At 50.5% G+C, this 19747-nt stretch overlaps 1 protein-coding gene across 1 annotated transcript; it reads left to right on the top strand.

Moving 5' to 3' along the window:
* Window positions 1-5361: 5361 nt before the first annotated feature.
* LOC132578108 (vesicle-trafficking protein SEC22c-like) lies at window positions 5362-19241 on the top strand. Its single transcript, XM_060247951.1, is given in 7 exon segments — window positions 5362-5457; window positions 5460-5565; window positions 8795-8958; window positions 10390-10569; window positions 12205-12323; window positions 15323-15388; window positions 18920-19241. Coding segments are annotated over 7 exon segments (909 nt in total). The 5' UTR covers window positions 5362-5384; the 3' UTR covers window positions 19121-19241.
* The last annotated feature ends 506 nt before the right edge of the window (window positions 19242-19747 follow it).

The following is a 19747-nucleotide window of genomic DNA, read 5'->3' on the forward strand; positions in this document are numbered from 1 at the left end:
GTCCATCAAAGTCAGTATTGTCTTCTCAGACTGGCAGCGGCTCTCCAGGTCAAGCTGAGGTTTTTCACACCTATTTGCCTGGACCCTTTTTAGTTGGAGATGCCGGGGATTGAACCTGGGACCTCCTGCTTCCCAAGCAGATGCTCTATCACTGAGCCACCGTCCCTCCCCACCGCCGTTTTGGAAAATCTGTAAGGACAGTCTTCCTCCCTTGACATCTAGCCTCCCTATCTCCACTTTCATTTTTACCTTGAACTCATGGAGTACGGTTGCCATCTCTAGGTTGGGAACTACCTCGAGATTTGGGGGTGTGTGGACCCTGAGGAGGGTGGGGGTGAGGGTTGCCAGCCTCCAGGTGGGGCCTGGAGGCCTCCCGCTTTCACAACTGATCTCCAGCTGGCAGAGATCAGCTCCCTGGAGAAAATGGCCGCTTGGAAGGGTGGGTTCTATGGCATTGCACCCTGCTGAGGCCCCTCCCCACCCCAAACCACACCCTCTCCTGGCTCCACCCCCAAAGTCTCCAGGTATTTTCCAGCCCAGACCTGACAAACCTGGTGCGGCTTAGTACCACAGGGGCTCCAGTGGCGTGGCATTTTTCTCCAGGGGAACTGATCTCTTTCCCCTGGAGATCAATTTCTAATCCCCAGGAGATCTCCAGGTATCACCTGGAGGTTGGCAACCATGCCACAGGCGAGGGAATTTCCCCGCCCATTCCTTATTCCCAGCTTTCCGTTTCTGTTCTGTTCCCTCCAGGGGCAAATATGCAGAGAGATACCACTGGGGGATGGCATTCATGCGGTAACTTTTCTATTGGGAACCAACCAAATCGATGCATTGCATTCTGCAAGCCTTTGAGCCCAACAGGGCTCTTCATCGAACACAGATAGGAGCAGAACAAAGCCTAAGTCTAGGGGCACAAAGTTTGGGGATCAGCTTCCGTGTGCAGGAACACTTGCGAGAGGCGCGCGCCTAGGCTAGCTGCTTGAATCTATAATGCATGCATTTATTACATTAATTGTATTCTATTTATTATACAATTTTTATCCCCCGCCTTTCTCCGCCAGGCAGGGTTCAGGGCGGCTTCCAACAAATAAATACAATAAAATACAGTAAGTCAGAGATGCCATCTGGCCAACGGTAGCTCTCCAGATGTGCTTTTGCCTACAACTCCCATCAGCCCCAGCCGGCATGGTCAATGGCTGGGGCTGATGGGAGTTGTAGGCAAAACATCTGGAGAGCTACCCTTGCCCCCCCTCCCCCGCAATAGTAGGATGGCGATAATGAGATAGCATCACAGCAAGGGAAGCCTAAACAGGTGGAATAGGACGGGTGGCCAAGGGTAGCTCTCCAGATGTTTTTTGCCTACAACTCCCATCAGCCCCAGCCGGCATGGCCAATGGCTGGGGCTGATGGGAGCTGTAGGCAAAAAAAAAAACCTCTGGAGAGCTACCGTTGGCCACCCCTACGTATCATATCAGATGGTGCCCCAAATGAAATTATGGATAACTAAAGCGGCAGCCACAGCACCGCCCTCAGAGAGATATATCCCAAAGCAAACTTTTGCCGGGCGTCAAAATGCCTCCGGACTCGAACTCCGTCCCATCCGGGACCCGGCAAGCCCACGCAAGCTTTCGGTTTCAAGCCGGACGTCTCGAGGCGCAGACGACGCGACCGCAACCCCTCGAGAGCGAGCCGCCTCCCGCTCCTCCGCTCTCGCCGCCCAGCTCTATGGCGCGGCTCCGCTCCGGCCGCGCCGCTCTCTGTGGGCGGAAGTGGGCGGGGCGAGGCGCGGTTTGTTGTGGCGGCGGTGGGGCTGAAGGCCGCTTCCGCTGCTGCGTGCCCGGTCTCTGGGACGGCGAGGCCCGCGGGAGAGACGGCGGCGAGTGAGAGCGGTGCGGGGAGAGGGAAGGGGCGGGGCCGGGACTGGGGGCGGAGCTTGGGGGCGGAGCAACCCTGGCTGAGCTGGACAGCGCCGAGCACCCCCCGGGTCAGTTGCAGCAGCGGCGGCGGCTCCATATGGGAGGCTGACCCGGTGGGCCTCGGAGCTGCAGGGGCCTTGGAGGCAGCCCCGGTTGCCAGCCGGCCTGGAGAAAAGCAGACTGACGCTTTAACGATTTTCTTTTCTTCTTCTTTCGCGTATGATAAGGGTGCTTTAAAAATGCCGAGTTCTATATAGAACTTTGTTGCCCTTTACCCTAATAGGGTTCCCAAGTAGGGTTTGCTGGGTCCAATTCAGGAAATATCTGGGGACTTCGGGGGTGGAGCCAGGAGACTTTGGGGTGGAGCCAAGAGACATTGGGGGTGGAGCCAGGAGACATTGGGGGTGGAGCCAGGAGCAAGGGCGTGACAAGCATCCAAAGGGAATTCCGGCCATCGCGTTTCAAGGGACGGCACACCTTTTCAATGCCTTCCCTCCTTTGGAAAGAATGAAGGAGAGGGGCACCTGCTTTGCAGGCTCATAGCATTGGACCCCCTGGTCCAATCCTTTTGAAACTCGGCGGGTATTTTGGGGAGAGGCACTGGATGCTATGCTGCAAATTTGGTGCCTCTACCTCTACTGAATGTGTTGGTCATAAAGCTGCCGCTGGACTCAGACTTTGTTCCAGTGTGATTCCTGTTTGCCACATGTTCCTTGGGAGAGAAAGGCAGGGGTTTAGTCTCTGGTGGGGCGAACGGTACAAATCATCTCTGCCGGTTGCCGGACGCCATCGCATATGGGGAGAAGGGACTGTCTGACATCCTAGATTGCCCTACACAGATCTGAATGTCATCCGAGGTTATAGACCATGCCCAGATCAAACCCACATGGCCTCAGTTAAATTTTTTTTCTTCTAAAAGGAACGCATGAAGCTGTTGTGAACAGGTTTTTTCCCCCTGGAGGCAGTGCTAGCTCATACAACAGACTGCTAGAGGCGAAATCAGGGTTGGTATTATACTTTGGAACCAGGCTGAAGTTTTCTGAAACGTGGCCCGGAGCTTCTCTGTTATCTTATGAGATTAGATGCAGGTTTGGCTCTTGCATTTGCTTTACTTATGTCTTTTAAATAGGCATAACCTGCCGTTTTCCAATAAAAGTTTTGTAAATTTTCTAGGATACGAAACATACGGCTGGTAGTGTTGGGGTGAAAAGGCTGTGGGTCAGTGGTAGAGCATCGGCTTGGTATGCAGAAGGTCTCCGGTTCAATCCTCGGCATCTCTAGTTAAAAGAACTAGGCTGTAGGTGATGTAGACTGAGTAGACTGGACTCATCTTGATAGAACAAGGGTCTGATTCAGAATAAGGCAGCTTCATGTGGAGAGCTATGGCTCAGTGGTAGAGCACCTGCTTGGCATGCAGGAGGTCCCAGGTTCAATCCCCAGCATCTCCAGTTGAAAAGGACCAGGCAGGAGGTGATGGGAAAGACCTCAGCCTGAGACCCTGGAGAGCCAGGAGGAGGAGCTATGGTTCAGGGGAAGAACCTCTCCTTGGCATGCAGGAGGTCCCAGGTTCAATCCCCAGCATCTCCAGTTGATAAGGACCAGGCAGGAGGTGATGGGAAAGACCTCAGCCTGAGACCCTGGAGAGCCAGGAGGAGGAGCCATGGCTCAGTGGCAGAGCCTCTGCTTGGCATGCAGAAGGTCCTAGGTTCAATCCCTGCTATCTCCAGTGAAAAGGACCAGGCAGGAGGTGATGGGAAAGACCTCAGCCTGAGACCCTGGAGAGCCAGGAGGAGGAGCCATGGCTCAGGGGAAGAACCTCTGCTTGGCATGCAGAAGGTCCCAGGTTCAGTCCCCAGCATCTCCAGTTGAAAAGGATCAGGCAGGAGGTGATGGGAAAGACCTCTATCCAAGACCCTAGAGAGCTGCTGCCCGTCTGAGTAGACAAACCGGACCTTGATGGAGTGATGGTAACATAAGAACATGAGAGAAGCCATGTTGGATCAGGCCAGTGGCCCATCCAGTCAGAGCATCAGTGCCCCAGACAGTTCCAATAATATGCTGTGGCTAATAGCCACTGATGGACCTCTGCTCCATATTTTTATCCAATCCCCTCCTGAAGCTGGCTATACTTGTAGCCGCCACCACCTCCTGCGGCAGTGAATTCCACATGTTAATTACCCTTTGGGTGAAGAAGGACTTCCTTTTATCCATTCTAACCCGGCTGCTCAGCAATTTCATTGAATGCCCACGAGTTCTCGTATTGTGAGAAAGGGAGAAACTTCTTTCTTGACCTTTTTCATCCCATGCATAATCTTGTAAACCTCTATCATGTCACCCCTCAGTTGACGTTTCTCCAAGCTAAAGAGCCCCAAGCGTTTTAACCTTTCTTCATAGGGAAAGTGTTCCAAACCTTTCATCATTCTAGTTGCCCTTTTCTGGACTTTTTCCAGTGCAATAATATCCTTTTTGAGGTGCGATGACCAGAATTGTACACAGTATTCCAAATGAGACCGCACCATCGATTTATACAGGGGCATTATGATACTGGCTGATTTGCTTTCAATTCCCTTCCTAATAATGCCCAACGTGGCGTTGGCCTTTTTTATTGCAATCGCACACTGTCTTGACATTTTCATTGAGTTCTCTACCATGACCCCAAGATCTCTATCTTGGTCAGTCTCTGCCAGTTCACACCCCATCAACTTGTATTTGTAGCTGGGATTCTTGGCCCCAATCTGCATTACTTTGCACTGATTCGGTTTGATTCAGTGTAGGGCGGCTTCACATTAGGGCCTGCGGCTCAGTGGTGGAGCCTCTGTTTGGCATGCAGAAGGTCCCAGCTTCAATCCCCGGCTTCTCCAATATCAGGCGGAGAGCCATTTTGGTGTGGAGAGCCAGTTTGGTGTAGTGGTGAAGGGTGCGGACTCTTATCTGGGAGAACCGGGTTTGATTCCCCACTCCTCCACTTACACCTGCTGGAATGGCCTTGGGTCAGCCAGAGCTCTGGCAGAGGTTGTCCTTGAAAGGGCAGCTGCTGGAGAGTCCTCTCCAGCCCCACCCACCTCACAGGGTGTCTGTTGTGGGGGAGGAAGGGAAAGGAGATTGTGAGCCGCTCTGAGACTCTTCGGAGTGGAGGGCGGGATATAAATCCAATATCTTCACTACCTCACAGGGTGTCTGTTGAGGGGGAGGAATGTAAAGGAGATTGTGAGCCGCTGTGAGACTCTTCGGAGTGGAGGGCGGGATATAAATCCAAAATCTTCTTCTTCTTCTCCAGTTGTAAAGGCCAGGCAGCAGGTCATGTGAAAGACCTCATCCCGAGTCCCCTGGAGAGCAGCTGCCAGTCTGAGTGGACAATACTGAATTTGATGGACGAAGGTTCTGGCTCAATGGACTGGAGCTTCATGCATGTTCATAAGCATGTGTTTCTTTTCCAGGCGGCCCCCATGAGTTCTCCTGTGGAGTATGTCCATGATCCTCTTTGCCTGCGTGGTGCGGGTGAGAGACGGGCTCCCGCTCTCGGCATCCACGGACTTCCACTGGACCAGGACTTCTTGGAATGCAGGAAGAGGCTGAAGGCCTTGTCGTCCGTCCTGACGTGGTATCCCAGTCGGGGGACAGCCAAAGAACGTGACCTCAGCATACAGTAAGCGGCCCTCCGGCCAGAGAGAAATGTTAACTCTCCTTAATATAGCCGGAAGGGGTGGCCTCCGGAGCAGCAGCATCCTTTAGAATCATAGAGTTGGAAGGGACCTCTAGGATCGTCTAGTCCAACCCCCTGCACCATGTGAGAAATTCACAAATACCTCCCCCTAAATCCTGTCAGATGGCCGTCTAGCCTCTGTTTCAAAACCTCCAAGGGAGGAGAGCCCACCACCTCGCGAGGAAGCCTGTTCCACTGAGGAACCGCTCTAAACTCACAAACCCCTTCCCCTAAATTCACAGGATCTTCAAAGCTGCCAGATGGCCGTCTAGCCTCTGTTTCAAAACCTCCAAGGGAGGAGAGCCCACCACCTCGCGAGGAAGCCTGTTCCACTGAGGAACCGCTCTAAACTCACCAACACCTCCCCCCTAAATTCACAGGATCTTCAAAGCTGTCAGATGGCCGTCTAGCCTCTTTTTCAAAACCTCCAAGGGAGGAGAGCCCACCACCTCGCGAGGAAGCCTGTTCCACTGAGGAACCGCTCTAAACTCACAAACCCCTCCCCCTAAATTCACAGGATCTTCAAAGCTGTCAGATGGCCGTCTAGCCTCTGTTTCAAAACCTCCAAGGGAGGAGACCCCACCACCTCGCGAGGAAGCGTGTTCCACTGAGGAACCGCTCTAAACTCACAAATACCTCCCCCTAAATTCACAGGATCTTCAAAGCTGTCAGATGGCCGTCTAGCCTCTGTTTCAAAACCTCCAAGGGAGGAGAGCCCACCACCTCGCGAGGAAGCCTGTTCCACTGAGGAACCGCTCTAAACTCACAAACACCTCCCCGTAAATTCACGGGATCTTCAAAGCTGTCAGATGGCCGTCTAGCCTCTGTTTCAAAACCTCCAAGGGAGGAGAGCCCACCACCTCGCGAGGAAGCCTGTTCCACTGAGGAACCGCTCTAAACTCACAAACACCTCCCCCTGAATTCACAGGATCTTCAAAGCTGTCAGATGGCCGTCTAGCCTCTGTTTCAAAACCTCCAAGGGAGGAGAGCCCACCACCTCGCGAGGAAGCCTGTTCCACTGAGGAACCGCTCTAAACTCACAAACCCCTCCCCCTAAATTCACAGGATCTTCAAAGCTGCCAGATGGCCGTCTAGCCTCTGTTTCAAAACCTCCAAGGGAGGAGAGCCCACCACCTCGCGAGGAAGCCTGTTCCACTGAGGAACCGCTCTAAACTCACCAACACCTCCCCCCTAAATTCACAGGATCTTCAAGCTGTCAGATGGCCGTCTAGCCTCTGTTTCAAAACCTCCAAGGGAGGAGAGCCCACCACCTCGCGAGGAAGCCTGTTCCACTGAGGAACCGCTCTAAACTCACAAACACCTCCCCGTAAATTCACGGGATCTTCAAAGCTGTCAGATGGCCGTCTAGCCTCTGTTTCAAAACCTCCAAGGGAGGAGAGCCCACCACCTCGCGAGGAAGCCTGTTCCACCGAGGAACCGCTCTAAACTCACAAACACCTCCCCCTAAATTCACAGGATCTTCAAAGCTGTCAGATGGCCGTCTAGCCTCTGTTTCAAAACCTCCAAGGGAGGAGAGCCCACCACCTCGCGAGGAAGCCCTGTTCCACTGAGGAACCGCTCTAAACTCACAAACACCTCCCCCTGAATTCACAGGATCTTCAAAGCTGTCAGATGGCCGTCTAGCCTCTGTTTCAAAACCTCCAAGGGAGGAGAGCCCACCACCTCGCGAGGAAGCCTGTTCCACTGAGGAACCGCTCTAAACTCACAAACACCTCCCCCTAAATTCACAGGATCTTCAAAGATGTCAGATGGCCGTCTAGCCTCTGTTTCAAAATCTCCAAGGGAGGAGAGCCCACCACCTCGCGAGGAAGCCTGTTCCACCGAGGAACCGCTCTAAACTCACAAACACCTCCCCCTAAATTCACAGGATCTTCAAAGCTGTCAGATGGCCGTCTAGCCTCTGTTTCAAAACCTCCAAGGGAGGAGAGCCCACCACCTCCCGAGGAAGCCTCTTCCACTGAGGAACCGCTCTAAACTCACAAACACCTCCCCCTAAATTCACAGGATCTTCAAATCTGCCAGATGGCTATCTAGCCTCTGCTTAAAAACCTCCAAGAAGCAGAGCCCACCTCCTCCTGAGGAAGCCTGTTCCACTGAGGAGCCGCTCTAACCGTCAGGAAGTTCTTCCTAATGTTGAGCCGGAAACTCTTGTGATTTAATTTCAACCCATTGGTTCTGGTCCTACCTTCCGGGGCCACAGAAAACAATGCCACCCCATCCTCTACAGGACAGCCCTTCAAGGACTTGAAGATGGTGATCAGATCACCTCTCAGCCTTGATAAGATAAAATCTGAAGGAGAAGCTGGCGACGGAAACATTGTGGTATTGGAGGCCGTCCTCTTAAGCATTGCTCATGCGCTCTCCGGAAGTTCACTGAGCCGCAGGCCCTAATATGAATCAGACCAAATCAGTGCAAAGTGATGCACGTTGGGGCCCAAAATCCCAGCTACAAATACAAGTATTTGGCAGTGGAATAAGAATGCTGGACTTCAAGGACCAGTGGTGTCTGATCTGGCATTTCCTCTTATATTCTTAAGTGATGTTAGCCTCATGTGGACAAAGCTGACCCAATAGATATTGTTTACCTTGACTTCCAGAAAGCTTTTGATGAAGTTCCTCATCAAAGGCTCCTTAGTAAGCTCGAGAGTTATGGAGTAAAAGGACAGGTCCTCTTGTGGATCAAAAACTGGCTAATTAATAGGAAGCAGAGAGTGAGTATAAATGGGCAGTCTTCGCAGTGGAGGACGATAAGCAGTGGGGTGCCGCAGCGCTCAGTACTGGGTCCCATGCTCTTTAACTTGTTCATTAATGATCTGGAGTTGAGAGTAAGCAGTGAAGTGGCCAAGTTTGCAGATGACACTAAAGTGTTCAGGGTGGTGAGAACCAGAGAGGATTGTGAGGAACTCCAAAGGGATCTGTTGAGGCTGGGCGAAGTGGGCGTCGACGTGGCAGATGAGGTTCAGTGTGGCCAAGTGCAAAGTAATGCACATCGGGGCCAAGAATCCCAGCCACAAATACAAGTTGAGGGGTGTGAACTGGCAGAGACTGACCAAGAGAGAGATCTTGGCGTCGTGGTAGAGAACTTCAAGTAATTAAAACTTCAAGTAATTAAAATAATACAATAATAATCTGCGTTTCTTTTCCTTCCCAGCTTCCATTCTTCCGGGGAAGTCGCCTGCATGGGCATTTGTGCCAGCAGCTACCCGGCCGTCATGGCGTTTTGCTTCCTGGAAGAGCTGCAGTGGGAATTCGCCGCTGCCTACGACGTGACGAGCGTCGGCCTGGCTTCCAGACCCTATGCTTTCCTGGAATTTGGTGCGTAGCTCGCGGCCTCTCCCTGTTGCCCCCCTCCCCCCTTTCTCTCTCTTTCCTAGAAACGAGTGCAGAAGATAGACTTGCATTGAGTTGGATGCTGCAGATCCAGCCCGCTCACGGTGGGGCTGCTGCCATCTGGTGCAAAGAGCCTTTGGGGCTGATCCAAGAGGAAGGAAGCGTCATTGGGCTGGCCGAGAGCACTGCTCTTAGCAGAAGAGATCTGCAGGATCTTCTATCCCAGGGGTGGCCAAACTGCAGCTGGGGAGCCATATGTGCCTCTTTCACACATACTGGGTGGCTCTCAAAGCCCCCACAGCCTCATTGGCTGGCTTGGAGAAGGCATTTCTCTCTTTAAATCACTTCTCCAAGTGGCAGCTTGGAGAATGCATTTAAAGTTACTTTCCTTCCACCCCCTCCTTCCTCCCTCCCTCCTTCCCTCCTTCCTTCCTCCCTATCTCCCTCCTTCCTTCCTTCCTCCCTCTCTCCCTCCTTCCTTCCTCCTTTTCCTACCTCTCTCCTTCCTTCCCTCCTTCCCTCTTTCCTTCCTCCCTCTCTCCCTCCTTCCTTCCTCCTTTTCCTACCTCCTTCCTTCCTTCCTTCCTTCCTTCCTTCCTTCCTTCCTTCCGTCCGTTAAGTTCTCTCCCTCACAACAGACACCCTGTGAGGTGGGTGGGGCTGAGAGGGCTCTTACAGCAGCTGCCCTTTCAAGGACAACCTCTGCCAGAGCTATGGCTGACCCAAGGCCATGCCAGCAGGTGCAAGTGGAGGAGTGGGGAATCAAACCCGGTTCTCCCAGATAAGAGTCCGCACACTTCACCACTACACCAAACTGGCTCTCCAGTTAAGATTAGGTAGTAGAGATATAAACCTTATAAAGGACACAGACAAGCACAAAGATTTTTTTAAAAAAAACTTAAAACATGCTTAAAGCATTAGCACTTGGTCTTAAAAGTGCTTTCTTTGTATTTCTCCCATGGGCTCTAGGGAACCGGACAAAGGAAGCTCTGGCTCTTTTCCTCCTACCCCAGAGGACCAGGAGGGGGAGGAGCCTCAGCCAATAGAAGGAAGAGAGGCTTGGCTCAGTAGCTCTGCTGTGCAATTGAGAGAGCCTGGCAAAGCAACCTCTTTTTCCTTCCCTTCCTCCCCAAGGGAGGAGCCTCAGGCAATGGAGAAAATAGAGGCTTTGCTCTGTAGCTTCTGTGCGATTGAGCAAGCCTGGCAAAGTGAGCTGCAGAAGGAAGCAAGAGAGAGAGAGAGAAGGGCGCAGATGACAGCCAGTTGCTTGGGTGGCCTGATAGGAGCCCTCTGGGGGCCTCATTCGGCCCCCCGAACTGCATGTTTGACGCTCCTATAAATCTTCGACTGACTGAATCACGTTGGTTTCGTACGGAATAAGTTCTGCATCGGCGCTGCTTGCTCCTTCTCTTGCAGACAGTGTCATTCAGAAAGTCAAAAGCCGCTTCAGTGGCACCAACTGCGCTCCCCTGAAGCTCAACTTTGAAAAAATCCGGGAAGAGCTCCAGCTGCGCCCTCCCCTGCAGGTGAAGCTGGAAGAGGCGGAGCTGGCGAACGGGATGGCGAACGGGCACGCAGAGCTCCCCCTAGAGCCTGGTAAGCGCCATTGCACTTCGTGTGTCGGGCCGGAAATGGGAAAGTTTGAGTTCAAATTCTTCCTTTGCCATGAAGCTCACTGGATGATGGGGTTGCCAACTCTAGGTTTAGAGATACGTGGAGATTTTGAGGGTGGAATCTGGGGAGGGCAGGGTTGAGGGAAGGGTTAATGCCATAGAGTCCACCTTCCAGAGCAAAAGTTTTGTCCAGGGGAATCGGTCTCTGTCATCCGGGGATCATCTGTAATGTTGGGAGGCCTCCTGGCAGCACTTGAAGATTGGCAGCTTTACTGGATGACCTTAGTTCAGTTGCTGTCTTTCCACGTAACCTCCCTTGTAGGGCAGTTCTGAGGATAAAATGGAGTTGGAGAGAACCCTGAAGGCCTCTCAGCAGGAAGGGTGGGATAAAAAACATAGCAAATAATAAAATAACGCTATGGTAAATGCCTGTGTTGTCAGTAGCCAAGGTTGGTTGGCAGTTTTTAACGTTTTGTACTCTTAGCATCGTTTATGGCTTTTGTTTTTGAGCAGGAATGCACAGGAACTCAGTGTCAAGCATCGGTATTCAAATAAACAAGCTATGGTTGGATACAAATACTTGCTTTATTGATAATCCGGTACTGTCTCAAGGCGCGATACCTTGAGAGTGATACAAAGACTCAGAAGGCACATCGTTTTAAGGACTACTTCAAAGGCAATAGACGAGATAGCTTCAAGCCATAACAAATAGATGTGGATTGCTACAAATATTCAAAAATACTACCATTTACTTCTATCTACTCCTTTACTTCTATCATCAAAGTTACTTACATTTCCTACATTTTCTAGCTAGAGGTGAGAAAGTACAGAGAGGCGAGAAAAAAGGAAGGAGGGGGTATGCTTTGATATGCAGACCTAGGGAAGCAAAACTTTCAGGGTAGGAAGAAGATCATAAAGTTCTAACAACTGTATCGATTTAATACACCAGAATAGCATGCTTGACACTCAGTTCCGGCTGGCTTGGTGTCAGGAGGTGTGACTTAAGATGCAAATTAGTCCCTGCTTGGCTTTTTAAAAAAAATTTATTTATACCCCTCCCTCCCCTCTGTGAAACCAATGGCGATGTCAGGAGGTGTGGCCTAAAATGCAAATGAGTCTCTGCTGCCGAAATTGCTTTAGCTGAGGGCATAGCCAAAGGGAAATTCTGAATTTGCATCCATCCAGTTTGGTGTCTAAAACAGCCTGCCTTAATAACGAAGAACTTGTAAATGATTTTTGAGTTTGGACAAAAACTCTGGACGAAAATCTCCTGGAACGTCGGGTTTCACTCTCAGCGCACCTCCATTAGCGTGGCTTGCAACAGGATTCCTGACGGACAGCGATACGGACATGTTGTCTGAGAGCTGTGGAGATAAGTCATTTCTAACAGCGTGGTCTTAAGCAGGGTGGCCCCCTCTATTGTAGTCGTTGGCCACTGGAAGGGATAGCTGCGCTCGAGATAGTCCTGTAAGAGCTGTAGCTCAGAAGCCGTCTAGGCCAAAGAGGTAGAGGAGGGGAGCACACAGAACATGAGGGCAGAGCCGAGGCTTCCGAGCGATGCTTCCCAGTCTTCTTACTTTGTTTTTTTTTGTTTGTTTCTTTTAAAATGGACCTGAAGCCTCCACTCAGAGGATGCAACCCGTGTCTCCTGCGGGCATCTTGTCCCTCGTCCTCAACATCATGTGCGGGGCGCTGAATCTCATCCGAGGCGTTCACCTTGCAGAATACTCATTCCAGGTAACTCGAGAGACAACTTAAAGCAGGGGTGTCAGACCCATGAGGGCTGAATATGACATGAATGAGACCTTGGAGAGCCGGTTTGGTGTCGTGGTGAAGTGCACGGACTCTTATCTGGGAGAACCGGGTTTGATTCCCCACTCCTCCACTTGCACCTGCTGGAATGGCCTTGGGTCAGCCATAATGGTTAAGAGAGCGGACTCTTATCTGGGAAAACCGGATTTAATTCCACACTCCTCCACTTACACCAGCTGGAATGGCCTTGGGTCAGCCATAGCTCTGCCAGAGGTTGTCCTTGAAAGGGCAGCTGCTGTGAGAGCCCTCTCAGCCCCACCCACCTCACAGAGTGTCTGTTGTGGGGGGAGAAGATATAGGAGATTGTGAGCCGCTCTGAGACTCTTCGGAGTGGAGGGCGGGATATAAATCCAATATCTTCATCTACCTCACAGGGTGTCTGTTGTGGGCGGGGGGGGGAGATAAAGGAGATTGTGAGCCGCTCTGAGACTCTTCGGAGTGGAGGGCGGGATATAAATCCAATATCTTCATCTACCTCACAGGGTGCCTGTTGTGGGGGGGGGGGGAAGATAAAGGAGATTGTGAGCTGCTCTGAGACTCTTCAGAGTGGAGGGCCGGATATAAATTCAATATCTTCATCTACCTCACAGGGTGTCTGTTGTGGGCGGGGCGGGGGGGGAGATAAAGGAGATTGTGAGCTGCTCTGAGACTCTTCGGAGTGGAGGGCAGGATATAAATCCAATATCTTCATCTACCTCACAGGGTGTCTGTTGTGGGGGGGGAAGATAAAGGAGATTGTGAGCTGCTCTGAGACTCTTCGGAGTGGAGGGCCGGATATAAATTCAATATCTTCATCTACCTCACAGGGTGTCTGATGTGGGGGGGGGGGGGAAGATAAAGGAGATTGTGAGCTGCTCTGAGACTCTTCGGAGTGGAGGGCGGGATATAAATTCAATATCTTCATCTACCTCACAGGGTGTCTGTTGTGGGCGGGGGGGAGATAAAGGAGATTGTGAGCTGCTCTGAGACTCTTCGGAGTGGAGGGCGGGATATAAATCCAATATCTTCATCTACCTCACAGGGTGTCTGTTGTGGGGGGGGGAAGATAAAGGAGATTGTGAGCTGCTCTGAGACTCTTCGGAGTGGAGGGCCGGATATAAATTCAATATCTTCATCTACCTCACAGGGTGTCTGATGTGGGGGGGGGGAGATAAAGGAGATTGTGAGCTGCTCTGAGACTCTTCGGAGTGGAGGGCAGGATATAAATCCAATATCTTCATCTACCTCACAGGGTGTCTGTTGTGGGGGGGGGAGATAAAGGAGATTGTGAGCCGCTCTGAGACTCTTTGGAGTGGAGGGCGGGATATAAATCCAATATCTTCATCTACCTCACAGGGTGTCTGTTGTGGGGGGAGGAAGGGAAAGGAGATCGTGAGCTGCTTCGGCGTGGAGGGCGGGATATAAACCAATATCTTCATCCTACCTCACAGGGTGTCTGTTGTGGGGGGAGGAAGGTAAATGAGATTGTGAGCTGCTGTGAGACTCTTCGGAGTGGAGGGCGGGATATAAATCCAATATCTTCATCTATCTCACAGGGTGTCTGTTGTAGGGGAGGAAGGGAAAGGAGATTGTGAGCCGCTCTGAGGCTCTTCGGAGTGGAGGGCGGGATATAAATCCAATATCTTCATCTACCTCACAGGGTGTCTCTTGTGGGGGAGGAAGGGAAAGGAGATTGTGAGCCACTCTGAGGCTCTTCGGAGTAGAGGGCGGGATATAAATCCAATATCTTCATCTACCTCACAGGGTGTCTGTTGTGGGGGAGGAAGGGAAAGGAGATTGTGAGCCGCTCTGAGGCTCTTCGGAGTAGAGGGCGGGATATAAATCCAATATCTTCATCTACCTCACAGGGTGTCTGTTGTGGGGGAGGAAGGGAAAGGAGATTGTGAGCCGCTCTGAGACTCTTCGGAGTGGAGGGCGGGATATAAATCCAATATCTTCATCTACCTCACAGGGTGTCTGTTGTGGGGGAGGAAGGGAAAGGAGATTGTGAGCCGCTCTGAGGCTCTTCGGAGTAGAGGGCGGGATATAAATCCAATATCATCTTCTTCTTCTTGGGCCAGGACATGTGTGTACCTGTTTTAGAATAGGTAGCAGAGATATAAACTTTATAAAGCACACCAACAAACGCAATTAAAGATTTTTTTTAAACTTAAAACATGATTAAGACATGAGCACTCAGTCTTAAATGTGCTTTCTCTGTATTCCTTTCTTTGTATTCCTCCCATGGGATCCAGGGAACTGGGCGAAGGAAGCTCTGGCTCTTTCTTTCCCCAGGGGATCCCTGGCTGCTCAGCAATTTCGTTGAATGTCCACGAGTTCTCGTATTGTGAGAAAGGGAGAAAAGTCCCTCTTTCTCTACCTTCTTATCCCATGCATAATCTTGTCAACCTCTCTCATGTCACCCCGCAGTCGACGTTTCTCCAAGCTAAAGAGCCCCAAGCGTTTTAACCTTTCTTCATAGGGAAGGTGCTCCAGCCCTTTAATCATTCTAGTTGCCTTTCTCTGGACTTTCTCCAATGTTATAATAATATCCTTTTTGAGGTGTGGTGACCAGAACTGCACACAGTACTCCAAATGAGACCGCACCATCGATTTATACAGGAGCATTATGATTCTGGCTGATTTGTCTTCAATTCCCTTCCTAATAATTCCCAGCATGGCGTTGGCCTTTTTTATTGCAATTGCACACTGTCTTGACATTTCATGAATCCTGAGAGGATTCATCCTCAGGCCCCTCAAATTTTAGTCTGGCACTTCGTTCTCCTGCATGGGTAACCTAGAGGTGGTAGACCAGCAAGCTTGTGAATTATATATATATATATATATATATATATATATATATATATATATATATATATATATTTTGTTTCCCCGCATGCAAAAAATGAATGGATTTGATCTCAGAATTTTTTATTCCCCAACAGGAAGACCGCAGAGGAATTGGGAACGTGATCGCGTTCCTCGTCCCTTTTGTCGCTTGCTTTTTATTGGTGAGTATTGGGCCCGCTTTCTTGTTTGTTTTATTCCATTTTAATACAGAAAAAACTACCCGAGGCCCTGCAGGATATAGAGAGGGGCTATAGCTCAGCGGAAGAGCTTCTGCTTAAGAACATAAGAGAAGCCATGTTGGATCAGGCCAATGGCCCATCCAGTCCAACACTCTGTGTCACATAAGAGAAGCCATGCTGGATCAGGCCAATGGCCCATCCAGTCCAACACTCTGTGTCACATAAGAACATAAGAGAAGCCCTGTTGGATCAGGCCAATGGCCCATCCAGTCCAACACTCTGTGTCCCATATGAACATAAGAGAAGCCATGTTAGATCAGGCCAATGGCCTATCCAGTCCAACACTCTGTGTCACATAAGAACATAAGAGAAGCCATGTTGGATCAGGCCAATGGCCCATCCAATCCAACACTCTGTTTCACATAAGAACATAAGAGAAGCCATGTTGGATCAGGCCAATGGCCCATCCAGTCCAACACTCTGTGTCGCATAAGAACATAAGAGAAGCCATGTTGGATCAGGCCAGTGGGCCATCCAGTCCAACACTCTGTGTCCCATAAGAACATAAGAGAAGCCATGTTGGATCAGGCCAGTGGGCCATCCAGTCCAACACTCTGTGTCCCATAAGAACATAAGAGAAGCCATGTTGGATCAGGCCAATGGCCCATCCAGTCCAACACTCTGTGTCACATAAGAACATAAGAGAAGCCCTGTTGGATCAGGCCAATGGCCCATCCAGTCCAACACTCTGTGTCCCATATGAACATAAGAGAAGCCATGTTAGATCAGGCCAATGGCCTATCCAGTCCAACACTCTGTTTCACATAAGAACATAAGAGAAGCCATGTTGGATCAGGCCAGTGGGCCATCCAGTCCAACACTCTGTGTCCCATAAGAACATAAGAGAAGCCATGTTGGATCAGGCCAGTGGGCCATCCAGTCCAACACTCTGTGTCCCATAAGAACATAAGAGAAGCCATGTTGGATCAGGCCAATGGCCCATCCAGTCCAACACTCTGTGTCACATAAGAACATAAGAGAAGCCATGTTGGATCATATCAATGGCCCGTCCAGTCCAACACTCTGTGTCCCATAAGAACATAAGAGAAGCCATGTTTGATCAGGTCAATGGCCCATCCAGTCCAACACTCTGTGTCACATAAGAACATAAGGGAAGCTATGTTGGATCAGGCCAATGGCCCGTCAAGTCCAACACTCTGTGTCCCATAAGAGAAGCCATGTTGGATCAGGTCAATGGCCCGTCCAGTCCAACACTCTGTGTCCCATAAGAACATAAGAGAAGCCATGTTGGATCAGGCCAATGGCCCATCCAGTCCAACACTCTGTGTCCCATAAGAATATAAGAGAAGCCATGTTGGATCAGGTCAATGGCCCATCCAGCCCAACACTCTGTGTCACACAGTGGCCAATATTTGTCTGTGTGTGTTTGTGTGTGTGTGTGTGTGCATGTGTATATATATATATATATATATATATATATATATATATATATATATATGTATATATATATATATATATATATATATATATACACACACACATACACATACTGTGGCTAATAGCCACTGATGGACCTCTGCTCCTTATTTTTATCCAATCCACTCTTAAAGCTGGCTATGCTTGTAGCCACCACCACCTCCTGTGGCAGTGAATTCCACATGTTAATCATCCTTTGGGTGAAGAAAGACTTCCTTTTATCCGTTTTAATTTGACTGCTCAGCAATTTCATTGAATGCCCATGAGTTCTTGTATTGTGAGAAAGGGAGAAAAGTACTTCTTTCTCTACTTTCTCCATCCCATGCATCATCTTGTAAACCTCTATCATGTCACCCCGCAGTCGACGTTTGTCCAAGCTAAAGAGCCCCAAGCGTTTCAACCTTTTTTCATAGGGAAAGTGTTTCAGCCCTTTAATAATTCTAGTTGCCCTTTTCTGGACTTTCTCCAATGCTTTAATATCCTTTTTGAGGTGCGGTGACCAGAATTGTACACAGTACTCCAAATGAGACCGCACCATCGATTTATACAGGGGCATTGTGATACTGGCTGATTTGTTTTCAATTCCCTTCCTAATAATTCCCAGCTTGGAAAGCAGAAGGTCCCACGTTCAATCCCCAGTTAAAAGGGATCAGGCAGCAGGTGATGGGAAAGACCTCCGCCTGGGATCCTGGGGAGCCAATGCCAGCCTGAGTAGCCAATATGACATTGATGGACCAAAGATGTGGTTCAGCAGCAGCAGAAGAATAATTGCAGATTTATACCCCGCCCTTCTCTCTGAATCAAAGACTCAGAGCAGCTTACAATCTCCTTTATCTTCCTCCCTCATAACAGACACCCTGTGAGGTGGGTGGGGCTGGAGAGGGCTCTCACAGCAGCTGCCCTTTCAAGGACAACCTCTGCCAGAGCTATGGCTGACCCAAGGCCATCCAAGTAGCTGCAAGTGGAGGAGTGGGGAATCAAACCCGGTTCTCCCAGATAAGAGTCCGCTCACTTAACCACTATGGCTGACCCAAGGCCTTTCCAGTAGCTGCAGGTGGAGGAGTGGGGAATCAAACCCAGTTCTCCCTGATAAGAGTCCACACACTTCACCACTATAACTGACCCAAGGCCTTTCCAGCAGCTGCAAGTGGAGGAGTGGGGAATCAAACCCGGTTCTCCCAGATAAGAGTCCGCTCACTTAACCACTATGGCTGACCCAAGGCCATTCCAGCAGCTGCAAGTGGAGGAGTGGGGAATCAAACCCTTTTCTCCCTGATAAGAGTCCATACACACTTCACCACTATGGCTGACCCAAGGCCTTTCCAGCAGCCGCAAGTGGAGGAGTGGGGAATCAAACCCAGTTCTCCCAGATAAGAGTGCACCCACTTAACCACTATGGCTGACCCAAGGCCATTCCAGCCAGTGCGAGTGGAGGAGTGGGGAATCAAACCCGGTTCTCCCAGTTAAGAGTCCACAGACTTCAGCACTATGGCTGACCCAAGGCCTTTCCAGCAGCTGCAAGTGGAGGAGTGGGGAATCAAACCCGGTTCGCCCAGATAAGAGTCCACAGACTTCACCACTATGGCTGACCCAAGGCCTTTCCAGCAGCTGCAAGTGGAGGAGTGGGGAATCAAACCCGGTTCTCCCAGTTAAGAGTCCACAGACTTCACCACTATGGCTGACCCAAGGCCATTCCAGCAGGTGCAAGTGGAGGAGTGGGGAATCAAACCCGGTTCTCCCAGATAAGAGTCCCCGCACTTAACCATGACACCAAACTGGCTCTCGTGTATGTATAATATTAAGCAGGAAGGTGGTGTAGAATGTCGATTCATATTTGCACTAGAACATGCACTGAGTGCCAGACAGATTTGCACTAATTCTAGTCATGGAACTCTAGCCATGGGATTAGTCATTAACTCTAGCCAGAACCTGAAGTGCCCTAAAGTTGTGTTATACATCAACCGGCATCTAGTTCTGGTGCTCACCATCTCTTCGGCGCTCTCCTCTTTCTTCCAGTGCTACCTTTACCTGTTCTACTGTTCGGCGCGGCGGGCCAAGGTCTTTGCGCTTTTCGTCACCATCTGTGCGTGCAATCTCTACCTGTACGGACCAAGGAACGTCTGGCAGATCCTTTTCCACATAGGGGTGGCCTCGCTGTCGGCGCATCAGATTCTCACGCGGCGAGTCGTGGAGAAGCAGCCGGACTGCGGAGTATGAAAACGAACGTGGAATGCCAAAACTTGGGGGAGGGCGATATTTCATGCTGTTTGGCAGTCGTCTAGGCAACAGGGTGGGTTTTTTTTTTTTAAAAAAAAAGAAAAGCCATGGTTCTCTCTGCTATGTGGGTTTTTATAGTATCAATTGATCGTAGTTTCGTAGGGTGAAAGGGACCGGAAGGGCGGCTTCTTCCTCCCGAGACAGGGGTCTCCAATGCACCGATTTGCTGCAGATCAATGAATATAATTCAGAGGATGGCCTGGTCGCTAAGGCGATGTGGGCATACAAAGGGAATAGACAGGGTGACCTCTCGGCTTCCAAAAAGGAGCGGGGCAATCTGTCAAAGGCATGCAAAGAAGCTGACGAGCAGTTGGTTCAGGATGGATGACTCCTTTACATGGAGAGGGGTTAAAGGGTGGCATTCGCTGCCAGCGGATGTAGCCGTGGCTTCAGGAACGGATAGCTTCGAAAGGGGATTAGATAGGTTCACAGAGGACCAGCCTATCAATGGCTACCAGCCGTAGTGGCTGCAGGGAACCTCCACGTTCAAAGGCACTAAGCCTCTGGGATCCCGGAGCCAGGAAACAACATCAGCGGAAAGTCTTGAATCCCTTTGCCGGAAGAACT

This window comes from Heteronotia binoei, chromosome 10, assembly GCF_032191835.1.
Source record: "Heteronotia binoei isolate CCM8104 ecotype False Entrance Well chromosome 10, APGP_CSIRO_Hbin_v1, whole genome shotgun sequence".
Taxonomy (NCBI): Eukaryota; Metazoa; Chordata; class Lepidosauria; order Squamata; family Gekkonidae; genus Heteronotia; species Heteronotia binoei.